Raw genomic sequence first — 17,140 nt, 5'->3', positions numbered from 1 at the left:
AATGGAAAGTCTGAATTGGGGGTCAAACTAATTTAAGTTTGTCTAGACAGATGCACAAAACAGTACAGCTCTACTTACTCTCATTTGGGTAATATTTGAGTCAGGTGTCCCAAACTCAAAATAAGAGTTCCACACAGTTTATACTCATTTATTATTTCCATAAAATAATAACATTTACAATTATTATTCAGGTTACAGATGATCCTCCTATATAACATAAAACATCTTCGGTAGGTTTAATAAGCTCTTTTATTTTAGTAGTAATAAGATGTGAAGCGCTGATGAGGCTAAGGAACCTTCACTGCATCTCTTTGGTACCTTCCCAACCAAAGGTACCTCGAGGTTGTTGCTTGGTACCCCCCTAGTTCCCCTTCGGTTGGGTTTAACCAGACTTATTTTCAGTAATGGAAATGACACATTTTTATACCCTCATAAACGATTTTTGGTACAGTTAAGAAAGGCAATCGCACACACTTATAGGGACAATCATGGCGTACATAGACGGAAGAAGGCATTTTCGCAACATGATACCGGATTTGAGGCGTAGGCACCTGCGCCCGCGCATGTCGCACTTTTATTATGGATTTTGCGTGTTTTACTACTAAATGATCGTCGTATCACATTGGAAAATTTGAGAGGTTTCGAGAGCGGTTCAGCCCCCTCCCCCCTACGGAGAGGAGGGCTCCGCCGTCCTCGGGAAATTACTTTAAGTATATTATATAAACATCTAGAAAACAATCGCCCCTCGGAGGGGCCGCAACAACGCACTTTTTTTTAATACTGTTGCTTGATATTTGATTTCTTTTAATTAACATTCAATAGCCTAAGAACACTGAGAAAATGTCCCTTAGGGCGAGTTCGGCTCTGCTCAATCAGTCAAGCGAGACAAAATAGAGTGAAACAATAGAGCGGAAGTAATTTCTCGCGTGACAGCAATCATTTTGTCTTGCTCAGCTGTGCAGTCAAAACCGCCATTAGAGTGAGATAACGGTTATCTATTAATATGTAAAAGTGAAGCAGCAACTACTTAAGCGGTACTTTTTGTTTATACAATCACCTCTAGTTGGGTGTAATTTTAACAGTCCAAGATGAAACCTAAACGGGTGTAGGAAGGGTCAGAAAGTGTTGCGTAGAAGGTTTCGGCTCATCAAAAAGGCGGCCATTAATGGAAAAATGGCGGTGTAGGAGATTGTGACGAATCGCAGTTTACGAATAGACTTATTGACAGATTCCTTCGGCTATATATCAAATCCTGTGTTGCAGCCTTAATTAAGTATTTAGACATTTTTGGATAAATTCCTCGGATAGGGTGACACATAATTGGCGATTCTACTGTGATGATACCAGGCATACAATGGCCGCCAGAAGGATGAAATGACCACATTTGGAATTTTTTTTGCAATGTGCTTCAAATATAGCCAGTATGAAGCTTACAAATGATAATTTTGCCTTCTGTTCTTTTGCATATTTTGTGCCTTTCAACTACAACAAAACTGATTCGGAAAATACACAGGGCATTCGGGGGGTTTGCACATTTAAATTCCGACGACATCTAAGTATTATTACGGTTCCACCTACTCGGTTTCATCTAAACGATAACAAGGGAGTTTTCCTCTATTGTGCACTCACGCTAAGTTCACGCACGCGCTTAAGCACCGAACAAAACGTTGATAAAACGATTAAACACATACAAACAAATAATTTAAAAATGGTTGCATAAGATAGAAATTTCTTCGTGTCCCCTTTGATCGTGACATGATGAATATTTAATAAAACGACAGTGACAGGTACTGTCCCTGTTGAGCCGACTAAGTAGACAAACAGTAAACTAAGTAAACAACTACCGTCTAATACATTCTAACGATAAACAAAACAATGGCAACGCATTTCAACAGCAGATCTTCGTATGATTTGAGCAAAGAAGCGCTAGAACTACGGTGAAAAAACTCAACAACGGAAAAATAAATATAACAACGGGCCATTCATTCCTTTCAATCTCTCTCTTAATTTAAATAAAGTTGCTTTGGTCCGACCAGCGGGAGCGTCTCTCGTTTGACTTTTTTTACAAAATTCTCCTTAAAAGATTATAAAGCACACGGGGGAAACGTCGGCTTGTAAATTGGCGGCGAGGCACGCCGCAGTTGGTGAAGAATTCTCCATTTGCTGGGGTAGATATGCGTTTTGGACTGAGATTAAATGATGGGTTTGCCTCGGGCCACGAATTTTCTCAGGTCGACGGGAAAAGTCCATATTTAAGACGAATATTTACACATTCCTTTGACTAGTATAAACAATTTACTTATCTATGACTGGGCCGGGAGGGAGGAGGACGGAGAACCGGCTAGACCCGAACCAAAAACATTAGCAAGACCCTATTTTTAATATATGTATAAAATGTTATTTTTCTAATAGTAGAGCAACAGATGCCACAGAATTGTCATTAAGTGAAGTCAGTATGACTTCCTGTATTATATCAGTTTAACAACTGATTCTCATTGTAAAATAGTGTCGTAGTAAGCATCTAAAAAATATAATAATGAAATATTCATGTGTAACTGGAAGATGTGTTAGCACGCGACGAGAAAACCTGCGGTTGCCAATTTGTCACAAATTGCAGTCAAAACAACTGACTGTATTACTATAACCAACGTCAAAGTAAAAGTTCACTTTAGGACTCTGGGACTCCTCCTCTGGTCCCTCCTCCTTCTTCTCCTCCTCCTTCCAGAGCCCGCCCACCCCGCGAGACAAAGAACACCCCAATGCGCACAACCATTCAAAATTCAGGGACGACAAACACTGAAACGAACACGGAGAATACAAACCAAACGGGGAACGGCTCACGATCATTTCATCGTATGTCCCGGATGTTCTGCTTTGAGCCGAAGATTTTGAGCATTTGGTCCTCGTAATCAGTGATGTTGCGCTTCATGATTTCCATGCAGGGGCCCAGCAGACGCTCAAACGCCTCTACATCCAAAACTATTCCCAAAATTACATAAAAAAATAACATTCCTTCATCAAGAAAACTTACATGCGCACTTGACGTCTCCATCGGCAAAGGCAGAGGCGGCCCTAGGCCGATGCGTGACCAAAGCCAACTCCCCAAAGTACCCACCCTTGCCGATACGATTTATCTCTATCTCTTTCCCGCTGTCGTCCAGGACGCTAATGACCACCTCCCCGCCTTCGACGAAGTACATGCCGTCAGCGGCGTCCCCCTGCTTTATTATCCGGGCTCCTTTGGCGAAGGTGCGGGGCACTAGGGCATCAGCTAGATTCATACGCTCGTAGGGCTGTAAGGCTTTCAGCATGGGCACGCTTTCGATTAGAGCTTCGTACATCTTTCGCTTCTTGAAGGCGGATTTCAAGAGGATGCGCCTTAGGGCCGTAAAGAATGTTTATATTTATGCAATCAACAATACACGCAGTTCGGATTCAAGAACTTAAAACAGTGCCCGATAGGTGCCGCTCACACATTTATTTGGACAATTTTTGCTATGCCATTTATTTATGCAAATAATTTTTAGGCATATTTATATTTTAATTTTTTTTGTGAGGGACTTAAAAACTTAACTAAAGATATTGAAACTCACCTAAAGGTCTGCCGATCCATGGCCCACAAGGAGCCCTCGGATTGGGCTTGGATGGTGGCGGCTCGAGGCATGTTGTAGAGAAGGGCTAGTTCGCCAAAGCTGCCCCGGTTGTCATACGTATGAATATGAACTGGTTCTTGGGTAGGGTCGCTTTGGACAAAAGCAAAGAACACGCCACTGAAAATGAGGAATAAGTGAATACTAAATATCCTCAACCAGCCAAAGTTTTATCTAGACCAGGCTGAAACACATCCGGAAATTGGCAAAAAGAACAGACCAAAATATCCCTTATAGAAGGCGATAATTTTAAATATATGTAATCTGTAACTACTTTTGAGAACAGGCTGAGCTACTGAGTGTTCAATTTCTTAACTTCCAATAGGTCAGTTTTCAAGCTATGCCATTGTGTTTTTCAGTCACCTTTAAAAATTAAAAATTGTAAATATCTGATAGAAATACCACCATGGTGATACTAACTGGGGGTTTAAGGGAGTGTAAACAATAAAATCTCTTGATGAGACAATTTTTAAATGTTCAAAGTCCCTTATAAGACAAACTATTTCGCCAATTCTCTAACAATTGTTTTCAAAATATTTAGTTTACTGAAAGTCAAACAACCATCAGTCTATCATTAGCCAATTATAAAAGGTACCAAGTTTTCCGTCTAGAATCAACAATAATTTAATGTTAGGTTTGCATATCTGGTTGCATATCTTTTCCTTTTTTTACCAATTCATGAAATTATGGAGTAAAAATGGCCACCCTCGTTATGTGTCTTTGTCTAACACACAACTATAACGTTATATTAGCAAAATCGGCTATTTTTAGTCGCTAACAAATGCCATGTGTCATCGAGTTGAACATTTTCCCTAGTTTAATGTTAATTTAGTTTTAAAAAATTCTTGAAATTCCAAAACAAATCTAAAATTTTTGTCCAAAACATCGTATTTAGACAGCAAAAAGGATAAAATCGTGAGGTCAAAGTATAGAAAACCACCAACTACGCCTCAAAAGGGATTTCCCAGAAACTAAACCGATATGGCCTGAAGTGTGAACTTCAAAAGTGAGTTAAATAGAAGATTCATTTTCGTCGAAAAATAGTTCAGCTTATCTATAAGGATCTGCATGCAAATAGACCTGAAGAAACATGTTCCTAAGCTTGGGAAGTATTGAATCTATGTGAAGTTTACGTGTGTAGTAAGTATTGAACAGGCAAGCAGTAACGAGCAATGAAAAATTTAGAAACGAAGCGATTGTTCCGAGAACCAACTTATCCATAAGAATTTACATTGAAAGAAACCTTAAAAATCACGCTTAGAATCGCCAGAATATTATTTCCATATCTGGATTGACAGAACTGAGTAGGCAAGGCATTTCTCAGTTATCGAGAGCCTTGTGGGACGAAGCTTTCAAAATGCGATCCTTAAAATATATCCTAAAGGAAGGAAAAATGCAAAACGTCTCCATTAATCGATTTAATTCATTGAAATTCGATGGAAAACGCCCAGATAATCAATTTTCATTTACCATGATCCACCCACACTGATAATGGGGCGTCATCTACTAGACAAGATTTTTCCTTAAATTGGCGAAAATCATGAGCGTGCCAACAATTTAATTAGGCGAGCGCACACAATTAAAACCCGGTTAATTAACCAACCGGCTCCATAGTAATGAAACTTAAAGCGCTTAAGCGAATGCGCCTCGTAAATGGGCCCGTTTCTACACACATGCGTAAAAACCACCATAAATAATTTATATTACAGCCTTGAACACACCACGTCACTTGACGTCACCAAGAGCAAATTTGGGACGATGCAGCTAGTGATAAGCTTAATCTCAAGATATAGGGTGGTTCATCCGTTATGCAATTAATATGTGAAAGATTGTTGAGTTTGTGGTTTCAGGCCTTTTAACTGGGGAATAATGGAACACGTTTGGTTTATTGTTACGGAGCAGTGAAATCTAGTTCAACCATTATAGCAGATGCTTCTTTTTATGGTGCGTGCTCATTGTGGGTCGACGACATTTTCTAGGTAATCCCATCACTCACGCACTATCTCTGTAAGAACACCAGTTGAGCAACCCAACAATGAATATTGTCAATACTAATAAGAAACGATTATTCAAATTACGCGGCTAGATAGCCGGCGTCAGGCATTAAAAGCTATATTATACAATATGTATACCTACAGGGTGGCTCAGAATTATTTCAGGTAATCTAGGAAACATGACAAGCCACTGAATTCACTAAGAATTTGATATTCCATTGGAAAACCTGAGATTACTGTGGTAAAAGCAGTAGCTTTCCCACAAGAGTTTGACAATCCAGAAAACTTGAAATAAAGTATGCACTTTGAGACTCTGGCAATCTCAGTGAAACAGGCAAAGATGCGCCACAGACTTCATTAAGAGTTTGATTCCTTAATGACTATGTTGTGTGGATGCGAAGAAGGAATAACTAACGTGAGACCTAGTTATTTTTCCACGGGTCCGTTATGTATACGCTGTTGCCATCCATGATTTGGAAACAATGCCTGCACATGCGCGTCCCGATTCAGATACCGGCAACAGTCATTTTAACATTTTCGAACTAATGTTTACAAAGATTGAGCAGTATATTATGGGAGTATGTGTAGAACACCAGCGCGTATCTTTCCTTGATGTGACGGCGAAACACCGACAATCGATGGGAATTCTCAATGTTGCGATAAGGAGCTACGCGACACTGTTACCCAGTGCCGTCCATATTGATGTGAAATGTTGTTGCTAATTGATAAAAACCCAGTAGAACTACTGAAGTTTTCACGCCTGGATTATGAAAACCGCAATAGTATAAGAAACGTTTAAAAAAACAACTATACCTTTGAAATTTGACGTCATAGATAGGGCAACTGTAACTGTAAGAAGAACAGAAGGAAAAATATTAAACTATTTTATGAAGCTTTGGTGGTGCCACAGAATTGTTACAATTAATTCAACGTTCAACGTACGAAACGTTACGATGCGATGTTCCGTTGCATCTCTGTACCTTCCTTCAAGTTTGGCCCTGAATTAATTCAGCTATCAAGAAATGTCGAAAAATCAAAGTTATCACTTATTAAACATTTTGGAAATGGGCGCTATCCCTGATTGGGCTGTAGATTAGTGGAACAATCTGTATCCGACTACGGTGTTCTTCTTTCACTTCATCCTTCTATGTCAATATCGTGCCATCCCTCTATTACTAGCGAATACCTAATTCTCGCGAATATTCCCAATTTTCGGTAAAGATCGCTAGCTACTATTCCCACTTACATCACTAATCTTGAGGGTCACTGTTAATTAAAAATAGCCCTCCTACACAATCTCTCTCTCTCTCTCTCTCTCTCTCTTTCTCTGTCTCTGACCACTTGACCATCCAGGAAGGAAACAACGTTTGTCCGCAACGGTTTAAATTAAATCTCCTGATTTATTCAGGCCGGACTATTAAAATCGATAAAAGCCCGGGTCTCGGCCCACAATGCACCGCGGCCCCATCATCAGGCCGAGACATTATTTTTGTAACCAATATGTTTATTTTCTTGAGATAATTTATATTTTGGGAACTAGAGACATTCCTCTTGGCTCCGATAAAAGCGGTCGTGCCAGAAAAACGCGCTTTTAATGAATTTAATAAATCGCGACAATTAGTTTTTGGCCTGAGACACGTTGGCAGAAAGACCTCATAACTACATACTTGCAGTCCATGGAGAACAATACGACAATCTGGTTTGTTCCACTGCAATTGAGCACCTTTTGTTCCATACATATTATTTTACTGTTTTGGCGATCATTTGACACACATAATGTACAATGCAATCGGTAATTGTTTGCGAAAATTACCCATAATTTCCATCACAAACCGCAATTTTCATAACTATTCAATCGTCCATTATTATAACTCTCCATGCAGACAGCCAACTATACACGCATAACTCTGATGATGATCTTCATCTCACCTTATTAGTAGCCATCAACCACAAATCACATGTCACTTTTGACAGCCACACCAAGTTCACATGGCGGTTTTGATTCCTTGTTTACTCACCTTTGGATCACGTAGAAGTTGTCGCCGTCGTCGCCTTGCTTGATGACAATGTCGCCCTTGTTCACCCTCTTCTCGAACATGGCATCCAATACTTCGTTCATCTGGTCCTTGTCCAAAGAGCGGAACAGGAGGATGTTACGGACCGCCTCCGAGAGGCGCTGCCTCTGCTCATCTGACTTCGGGAAGATGGTTCGGGTGCCGTCGTCGTCCTCGTCCTCTTCCGGGTCGTAGGTTTCGGCGAATACCGATTTCCGCCGGCTTTGGAAGCGGCCCACCGGAGGTTCTATAAAGTGGAGTTTAATAGGAAAAGACACCATATCGAGGTGGTGGTAATATTCTTCTCAGCTGATTTTTAAGAAGAAAAATGACACTGAAGTCGACTTTTGGCTATCGGAAAACTAATTGTGTTTAAGGAGTTTCCACATCCCACTGACCGATGTTTAAGGAAAAAACCTATTTCGTCGTTTAATTTTGAAAATAGAAAAAAAAAATGTAACTGCCTTTCTATGCTACTGCATTTCGGACCCAATCACTGGATGACCTTTGGGTAAAAACAATAGTTAAATTTGATTGCGATTGATGCGAAACAGTGGCGTAGAGCCACCAGCAACCTAATAAAGTGGAAAATGTGACTATAATAAAAGAACTTTTTGAAAACGTTTAACTACTCACAAATTTATACGCCACTCGATTTTATACTGGATATTAACTTAATCACTAGAATAAGTGGGAAAACCCACAACTTGATTCTTCAATAATCAATGGCGTCGGAGAGTACACTTTAAGCTTCAACAAAAAGCTAAAAAGAGTTGGTAACTATTCAAATAAGCCTTATATGCCACTGATTGTTTTTTGGAATTGTTACATAAGTACTGATCATCAATAGTCAAATTTGCAAGTTGACTAGTTAAGAAAATGGAGTAAGGAAGTCGTATGTGACTACGCAGAAACACGGGTAAAATGGATAAAAGAAAGAATTTAAAAAACAACTAAAACTTTCTAAATAGACGTTTCCACTGTCCTGAAATTTAAGGTAAAAAATCGCTTTTCTGTTGGGTGTAAAATGAAAATTTTGCAATTTAATTGGTCTGATAAACGCTGGCGTAGGAAAGTGGCATTTAATTAGGTGAAGGGCGTTCTTCAAGGTGGCTAAAAGAAAGGAGTCAAGAATAGCCCATTACGGGGAAAATTTTTAAGAACTTCCCAAATCGACTTTTTATGCAGCTGAGACCTAAAGTGAATAAAATTTGCAACTTAATTAGTCAAGTAACAGTGGCATAGAAATTCCTTCTTCCTCAGAACAGCTGCGAAAATCAAACTTCTACGGCTCTGAATTCAGTGCCGGACATTAGCACTGGACAATCGCCAATGAGTTATAAAGGAATGGACAGCTTTAAAATTCGTCGAATAAGAAACGGTGGCGAGAGATGGTAATCCCCAAATAAACCGTCTGTACCAGTGAATTTCGGATCAAATAATCACAGACGTATGGGAAGTAAATAAAAAAATTGTCGACGTTATTGGCCAAGGAACAATGGCGTAGAATAATTTATTAATAAAGCAATAAAACACTCTAAGAATGGTTGAAAATGAGACTTGTTTTTTTAGAATTTCGACTACAAAAATCGAACTTCTACGGCACTGAATTTCAGGCTGAAAAATCACCAAAGATGACTGAATAAACAGTGAAATTTGTAACATAGTTGTACATGAAGCGGTAGCGTAGATAAGCCTCACATAATGACCCAAAACGGGTCTTTTATACAAAATAAAGACAACAGTGAGGTTCTTTCATTCTTCAAGTTCTCATACATATTACATTATTTATACTCAATCCCTATACTCAACGTTTGGCGCATACTAATGGAACCACCAGACGAATACCATCAATGGCATCAACTCTTATTGTGAATGATAAACGAAAATTCATGACTTTTTACTTATCAGGTTAATAAATGTAAAGATAAGGGGGACTTATGAGCTTTAATTAACTTATTAGCCAAATAACCTAATTATGATAAATAGCCTTAACATCTGACCAAACAGTACTTCACCTTGACCCACTGGGGATTGCTAGAAGATCAGAACTTGAGGTGGAATATCCTCTGAACATTAAACTGCGTCTGAGGAAATGTATCGCATTCTGAAAGTTGTAGAGCATTGAACTGAAGGCTCAAGAAACAAATTGTTTCCCGAAAGGTCTTCTTTGCAAACTGTAGGGTTGATTTAGTGTTAACCGCAAACGCATTTTTTCCTTGATAAATTTCGCGCCAGAAGTGGGAAAAAAATTGATGCAAACGACCTTTAAAAGCGCATTAATCACAGACTGAATGAACCTGCTCTGTATCTCACCAGAGAGAATCTCTAGATTTTGATTAATGGTTTTTATAAATTGCCCTGACATTACTGGGAATTATTGGGGCCCTCTAAACTAACCTATCCAATTCGGAAAGTGTGGCGGTCTGCAAGACCGTCTATTATTGAAAATGAGATGATAGACAAGGTCAAAGCGTGTGTTGTGAAGAAGGTAAATCAAGATGAATGATTCAGGTATTTTCCTTGAGTTTTGAGTGAAATGGTGGATAGGAGCTTACCGGTATGCTCCAACAGTTTTCAGTGAGTCTGAGTATGGGTTAGATGAAGTTCCCAGAAGTTTTTCTAGAAATCAAAAATTTCTGGAAAATTCTTCTAAGTAGTTAGTCAATGAATATTCAAGCTGATGAGATGGTCAATAAATCAAGAAATCTGAGAAAAGGTTTATACAGTGAGCCAAATCATTTTATGACCAAAAATTAAGGTAAAAATTGAAAATAATTCAATTTTTTTCTTTTCACCTTTCCATTACTCACTCTTTTCTAATTTTTTGCTGATAGATAGAAAGAGTCCCTTTAGATGTGGATAAGTTATTTATTTCCAACTTGTCATTGAGTCTCTAATGAAGTAATTTAAAGGAGCAATTTAGGGCTAAAAGCTGACATTGTGGGATAAATGGCTTTTACGCCAAAAAACCTTAGAAATACCTTGAAATATTGTGGAATAGCCTTGAAATCTGCACTTCAAAAATATCTCGAGGATGTGCACCAAAATTCTTCAGCAATCTGCCCCTCAAATAACACAGGGAAACTTAGTAGGAATCCCTATATGTCACAGACCATTATTTTCCAATTAACACTTTCTAAACATCTCACTTTTCCTTACACCAAGTGACAACTTGCATTCTTACCCTCTTCATGAGAAATCTCTGATTCATCAGGCGAAAGTGTCTCCGAAGGCCCGGCCCCCTCATAAAGCAGAGCACTGCACCGCGCCTCTCTGAGCCTGCTGAAATAGTCTGCAGCATAAGTTACCACGTCTCCCGGCTGCTCTAGCAGGTAGCTGATGGTGAACTCAAGCAGCACCTCTCTGAGTTCGCCGGGCACTTGCACCCGGGCCCCCACACTACCACCGCGGTTCATACTCCCTTGTTTCTTCGTAATTTTGAATGCTTTGTACGCCTGAACGGGGCTGAAAAACCCGAGACGTTTCCAGGAGTGAGTTTAGAGTTTCAGTGGAGGTGAGGCATGTGAGGTAAGAAGTCACAGGACCCTATTCCAGTCAATCTTGGATGGGAACACTGGGTTTTGCGTTGAATTTGGGGCACTCGCGGCGATTAAGGGGTCACTGCATAATCAGTGGGGAAATTGTTTTAGGTCCAAAGGCGTTCCTGAACACGGTTCACGGGACCTTTCCCGTTCAATCAATGATTAATGATCGGCGGCGGACAACGACGACCTGACGACTGACAGCCCGATGACAGCACAGGTGAAAAAGTTGAAAATCGCGCCACTGATTTGCCACGTCTCTGAGAAATCTGTTTAACTCAGAAATTTATCTCAGATAATCTCACACACGCTCACCACCAAATTGTTTTTAATTTATAATTCCTGATATAAATTTGTTTTAATTAAACATGAAGTGAATTATGGATTTAGATAATTTGACTTTTAATGATGCTTCGATGGGTTTAAAAGTTTAGGAAAACCTCCGTTCGGAAGTGTGGCAACTCTGCCGATTTGCGCGCCCTCATTTGAGCCAAAGGAGAAATCGCCGCTCGATAATAAATAAATATGATAAAATATACAGAGTGAAACTTTAATCATACGCACGTCAGTGCGATTTTATTATATGTTTAAAGGTTGTTTTAAATAAGATGATAAATGTACAGTAACATTTGTATGAGTGAAGTAGTTCCTGAGTGTCTTAAATTCTTGATACTGTGGTGAAAGAAATTTCACTTCACATTCAAATTTTAAAAATGACAAACTTGAGAAAATTATTGATTTATCAATCAGTTTGGAAACTACGATCTTTAGTAATGTATTCCAATTCTAAAATCTTCGTCAACAAAGAAAGCTTACAAAGCGTCTAAAGTCTCGATTGAAGGATATACATTTAATGCATGTAAAACTACGCGCTGCATTTAAATTGGTGGAAGTGTGAGAGAAAAGGGGGCAAAAGGTAAATGAAAATTCCTCCTATATTAACAACATAAACAGTGCTCACAGAGATCTAAGAGTAGTACGCGCCGACCTCAAAATTAAAAATAAATCAGTAAGTATTTATTAATATTGTACAAATTAATATACAAATAAAATGAAAACTGTATAGCTTTACAACGTTTCGTTTTTAATCCTCCTTCGTTTTATAAGTTGCCTGTCTCGCAAATTTATTAAGTCCGATTAATACTTATCCGATTCTGGCTGCGGCCAAAATTAGTCTTAAAATTAACAAGTTTTATTATAATGTATACACTTTTCATTTATTTATACGCGGCGGGCGGCCCCGAATAAACGGGCCGGGTCATGGAATCGAGGGTGGGCGGAGGCAGCTCACGTCGCATTCAGCACCGGTCGCCCCTCAAGCTTGCTGTAGTCCAGGTGGAACTCCTTCGGAACCTTTCTCCAACTTTGGACATCGAAGAAGTAGTACGTGCCCCGCTCGTAGGTGGGAGTCTTCTCCAGCAAAACCATGCCGGGCACTTGCGTGATCCACACCTTTTCCTCCATGTGGTACCTCCACTCTCGACTGTACCTGTAACCAAAAATAGTTTTTCCCCCTTCTCAACCCACCTTAACACTCACAGTTCGGTAGCTGCTGCAATCTGAAGTACATCACCCACGCTCGTGTAAAACATAAAGAAAAGCACGTCCTCTTTGTAGAGACTGAGTTTCATTGGAGCCAACTTGTTCCGGATTGCATGGTTGATGAGGTACTCGGGCGGCACGTGAAAGTCTACGTCCTGAGGGCGGCAAGGGTGGTCCGCCCAAGGCCCGCCAAACGAGGTGTACAAATTCTCCGGCGAGTTGAGATTCAGGCCGAGGGCCGTTAAGTCTTGTCCAAGGGCCAACGAGACCAGATTCGGGTCCGACTCGGCCGCCCGGATGAACGCGAGAAGGCCCACCACCCCGAACTGGTCAGAAACCATGTTCGCTGGGATGTTACTAACACGTCCGTCCGGTGTCGAACGAATTCCACCTGAAAAAAACAACAACATTTTCAGTACGTCCCTGATATTCCTGATAATCAGCTATTGCTAATTTTCGGACGAGAGTTGAAACTGAATTTTTACTACTTGCGGTTTTATTTGAATGCTACTGTCTTTAACAGTCATTAAGTTGAGATATTTGTTTACGTTTGCATTTTCATGAGGACACACACACTAATAATCACTATTTTTGTAACTAGTTAGGCAAGGGATACTTTTTACAACTTGTTACGAAGTAAAACCTGTCTTGTCACAAACCAACTTTGTGACCTAATAACACTAAAAATTTTCTACTATAATAACGCTTCCTCTGTGTGCTACTTATTTTTTAAAGACTAACAATCTATTGCCCACAGAAATACGATCTTTCAAGTTGCATTTAAGGCACTGGTCAATGATGACGAGGTTCACATAGTGAGCAAGGAACGTTTTTGAGTATTACAGTTAATTTCACATTATTGAAACCTCCAATATTATTTTTCTATCCTGTGCATTATAGATAAACTAATAAGAGGTTGTAATTAAATTTCTCCTGTACTCCCGTGATTTTTGAATTGAAATGAAATTAATTAGAGATTTCATAAATCATTTTTGTACTTTAAATTTACAAATTAAACAGTGGCTCGTCATATTTTTTAAGAATGACAACACATTGAAGAATAAAACTTGTTATTTAGTCCGGACCTGCTTACCGGGCTTTGGAGGCATGAATAGAATAAGGATTCCAAAGACAAATTCTTGAACATTGAAATTACAAGTCAGTGGCGTGTGATGCTTCTTCAAAGCAATTATAACTTTTTGCTTTTTGAAAACTTAAAAGCCATTGTTTTTCGTGATCAGCTGTATATTTTTATAAACATATTTTATGTCTTTCAATCTTAAACAAGTCAGTGGCGTATACTATTTTTAGGTATCATCGGAAAATTTTGAATACCATAATTTTACACTTATCCAGAGGAGTGACCTTGAACCGAACCTGATTTTTGATGAAATGAGTAATTAATTGAAAAATTTATAAACTCATTTTAAAAATTTGAATCTATAAATTAATGAATTACGTAGCACGTTTTTAGGAACCAAAACAAAGTTCTGTACAAGTACACAAACAAGTAATTAAACTTGTAAATAATTACATGCAGCGCTTTCATATCAAAACCCATTATATTCATAATAACGCCACGTGGCAGATTCATTTAAAAAACCACTTCTAGTGCAATCAAAGTAACACCAGAACCTACTGAGGAATCTACCGAAAAACACCGGAACTGCTCACCCGTCTGCTTGTTTCCACTTTTATCCGTCGAGGCGCCGCTCGACTGCGCCACCGTCCCCGATTGGATGCCCAACTGCAAATCGTTGGTCGTCTGCGCACCATCGAGCTGCGCCTTGTCCTCCGATTGGCCGGCCGCGGGCGACGCCCCCTCCGTTCGATTTTGCGTGCCGGGCAGCGCGGGAAAATCCTCGTTCGACATCGTGAACTCGCTCGACTCTGACGTGGGCTGCAACGCGAACCAATCACGTCGCGCTGACGTCAAAGACGAGGCAATGTCGCGTACCTGTTTGACCATGCCCACGTAGGGCTTCGCCCCGGGCATTGGACTAGGTTGGGGCACGTCGCCCGAATTCCGGGTGGTTAGGGAAGGGAACTCGCTCAGGTCTAAAAGCGAGGGGGTGTTCGCGTCCCCCGACCCAAACACCGAATTGAAGGAACTGTAACCGCCCAGGCTGTTCATGGACGTGTTCATGTTACCCATTTGGTTCGAATTTCTATGGGAAAAAAGATCAGTCAAATCTTCGAATTCAATCATCCCCCTACAATTCTACTAAACATAAATAATTAATCTACTCATAACAAACACACTGGCAAATTAGGAGATAAGCCTCTTATCACTGTTATTTTAGCAGCCTTGAAGCATCATTTCAATTTCTCATTGCAATGCAAATGATAATTGTGCAACCAACCTCAAAACACGTGGAAACTGGCCAATGTGGAGCCTCAGCCTAGATTTCCACCATTTATACCACATAAATGCCGTGAAACTGAAGCTTGGTTTAGTGAAAAATGGGTCCCTATAGCAAGGATAATGGCAAAAAATTCTAGGTTAATTTTGGCAGATGTCAGAGATGCTTAATGATTATAAGGGAGGTCCATACAATGATATTGCGCAATTGAGTAGCGCAGCTTAAATTTGCCCTTGGGGCGGGGTTTGGGGCGTGTCTTCCTAGAAAATTAAGCCATTGGGAAGCAGTAAGGAAGAGGGATTATATGCCATGGCTCTGACCTGAGGATTGTGCATTTCTGGACAGTAAAGCAAAAGCTTGCCAATAAGAATGCATTGGCGGATTTAGTTTTAAGTAGAAGCTGTAAAATTCTATTGAATAGAAAATAATTGAAAAAGTGAAAGAATTAAGCTATTGTGGAGCCTTCATCTGGAATCCTCTCCAGTATAGAAAATGACATGAGCTATGCAATTTATGAAAAATGCTTACTTTATAGTTATGAATGACACTATGATTATAATACTTTTAAGACCATTCTAATGACTTATTTCCAATTAAGTACTTTACTTCTTTAACCTGGGAAATGTATCTCAACATCACTTTCTAATGCTTCGTTGCTCAAGATGTTCAAGGCTCAATATGTCAACATTTGTTCAATTAACTCAAAAATCTTATGATAAAAATTTCAGTAACAAGTATACAATCCACTCTTGGGAATCTCATAAAGTTTTCCTCAAGCTCCACATTGCACCCAATATTGTAAATACATGACAAAGTCCTGATAATTACTAAGTTAAGGGCAGGCTCACTTAGGGAGCAAGTATTAAAAAACATGTGAAATTCATCAGTTTGACATTATGAGGATGTTAAATCATGAGCAAACAACATGGTAGAACAGGGTATCAATTCACAAGATTCCTTAGGATTTTACACCTAAAATTAAGTACCTACAAGGCTAAATTGGCAATTATTGCCCTGACAGTGAATAGTGTATAAGAGCTTTATTTTATACCTTTCCTAAATTGTGCCATTGAGTCAATTCAAGGGACCAGGTATCATTCAGGTATTTTTGGTGTAAAACCATAGATATTTGAAGTTATTACTAAAATATTTGAAAATATGTTTTAGGCATTTCTGACATATTTTGGAGCAAAAAATTCATCAGCAATCTGTTCCTTGCTAGATTGACTCATATCACAGATCATGACATTAAAAACTTGAAAAGCCCCATTTGATGACTTAAACTTGTGTGTTTGTGGTCTAAACTTTTACTCATACACACATACTTAGCTCAGAATTTACATTTACAGTTAATTTTTTAGTGTGAAATTTATAGATCATATGTTTTCTTACCCCATTGAAGGAATGGCCCTCCTCTCGGAAGGCGGCCTCTGCCCGAACACAGGGGTAACATGCCCCGACATAGAGTTATTCCCGAAACTAACACTAGACCTTCCGAGGCTGCCACCTCCTATGTTTCTTGTAAAGTTCAAGTTCGCCATGGCTATCTGTGAAGGGCCCGGCCACTTGTCACCATAACGCCCGTGGGGGGGATGTTGGACGGTCTCCGTCAGCGTTTAAGGGGCTCTCGATCCGTCACAGCTAGGGTGCCACAAAAAATACAAACATACTAATTGCCGAATGTGAAGAAGTTAAATGCGTAGTGCGGGCGGTGGGGAGCTGTGCTGACGCTCGGGATGGGGTCTTTCCTCTCACAATTTCGCCGATTTGGGGCTCCGTTGCGACGCTACGAGGCTTTTTTCGCTATTAAACTGAGGGCAAATGTTATTGTCAGAATGCTTTCCGCCATTACCAATACACCACTATCAATGTCATATGTCAAACTTCGAAAATTTCGACGTAAAGACAGCTGATAGGTGATTTCGTGTTTCTGGCAGTTACTCCTGAGCAATTCGTCCACAAAATACTCTTTTTACTCTACTTCAAAAGTTA

The 17,140-nt window shown here is 39.6% G+C and overlaps 2 protein-coding genes across 3 annotated transcripts; both read right to left on the bottom strand.

The window, feature by feature from the left end:
* Positions 1-134: 134 nt before the first annotated feature.
* Positions 135-11,460, bottom strand: Pka-R2 (cAMP-dependent protein kinase type II regulatory subunit). Its single transcript, XM_066298171.1, has 5 exons — positions 10,886-11,460; positions 7,663-7,945; positions 3,594-3,770; positions 3,032-3,378; positions 135-2,979 (listed from the first exon to the last, which is right to left on the bottom strand). The coding sequence occupies exons 1-5, from the start codon at positions 11,115-11,117 to the stop codon at positions 2,849-2,851; spliced, it is 1,170 nt and encodes a 389-aa protein (XP_066154268.1). The 5' UTR covers positions 11,118-11,460; the 3' UTR covers positions 135-2,848.
* A 700-nt stretch (positions 11,461-12,160) lies between these two features.
* Rga (Regena) lies at positions 12,161-17,029 on the bottom strand. Of its 2 annotated transcripts, XM_066298119.1 has the most exons (5): positions 16,541-17,029; positions 14,743-14,953; positions 14,460-14,685; positions 12,783-13,176; positions 12,161-12,732 (listed from the first exon to the last, which is right to left on the bottom strand). In XM_066298119.1, the coding sequence occupies exons 1-5, from the start codon at positions 16,687-16,689 to the stop codon at positions 12,531-12,533; spliced, it is 1,182 nt and encodes a 393-aa protein (XP_066154216.1). In that variant the 5' UTR covers positions 16,690-17,029; the 3' UTR covers positions 12,161-12,530. The 2 variants fall into 2 exon arrangements, with proteins under 2 accessions (XP_066154216.1, XP_066154207.1); XM_066298110.1 differs by having other exon boundaries at positions 14,460-14,953.
* Between the last annotated feature and the right edge of the window lie 111 nt (positions 17,030-17,140).

This window comes from Euwallacea fornicatus, chromosome 2 (assembly GCF_040115645.1).
Source record: "Euwallacea fornicatus isolate EFF26 chromosome 2, ASM4011564v1, whole genome shotgun sequence".
NCBI lineage: Eukaryota > Metazoa > Arthropoda > Insecta > Coleoptera > Curculionidae > Euwallacea > Euwallacea fornicatus.
This window is presented reverse-complemented; position numbering and strand designations above follow the sequence as displayed.

What these genes read in the sequence shown, in the direction of transcription:
- Pka-R2 (XM_066298171.1), bottom strand. Translation starts at nt 11,117, where the DNA reads ATGAACCGCGGTGGTAGTGTGGGGGCCCGGGTGCAAGTGCCCGGCGAA. An exon ending in AGAGATTTCTCATGAAGAGG is followed by an intron (nt 7,946 to 10,885) that starts GTAAGAATGCAA and finishes TCCACTTTATAG; the next exon opens with AACCTCCGGTGGGCCGCTTC. An exon ending in ATGGATCGGCAGACCTTTAG is followed by an intron (nt 3,379 to 3,593) that starts GTGAGTTTCAAT and finishes TACGGCCCTAAG; the next exon opens with GCGCATCCTCTTGAAATCCG.
- Rga (XM_066298110.1), bottom strand. Translation starts at nt 16,689, where the DNA reads ATGGCGAACTTGAACTTTACAAGAAACATAGGAGGTGGCAGCCTCGGA. An exon ending in AGGGCCATTCCTTCAATGGG is followed by an intron (nt 14,954 to 16,540) that starts GTAAGAAAACAT and finishes TTTTTCCCATAG; the next exon opens with AAATTCGAACCAAATGGGTA. An exon ending in ATTGCAGCAGCTACCGAACT is followed by an intron (nt 12,733 to 12,782) that starts GTGAGTGTTAAG and finishes TTTTGGTTACAG; the next exon opens with GTACAGTCGAGAGTGGAGGT.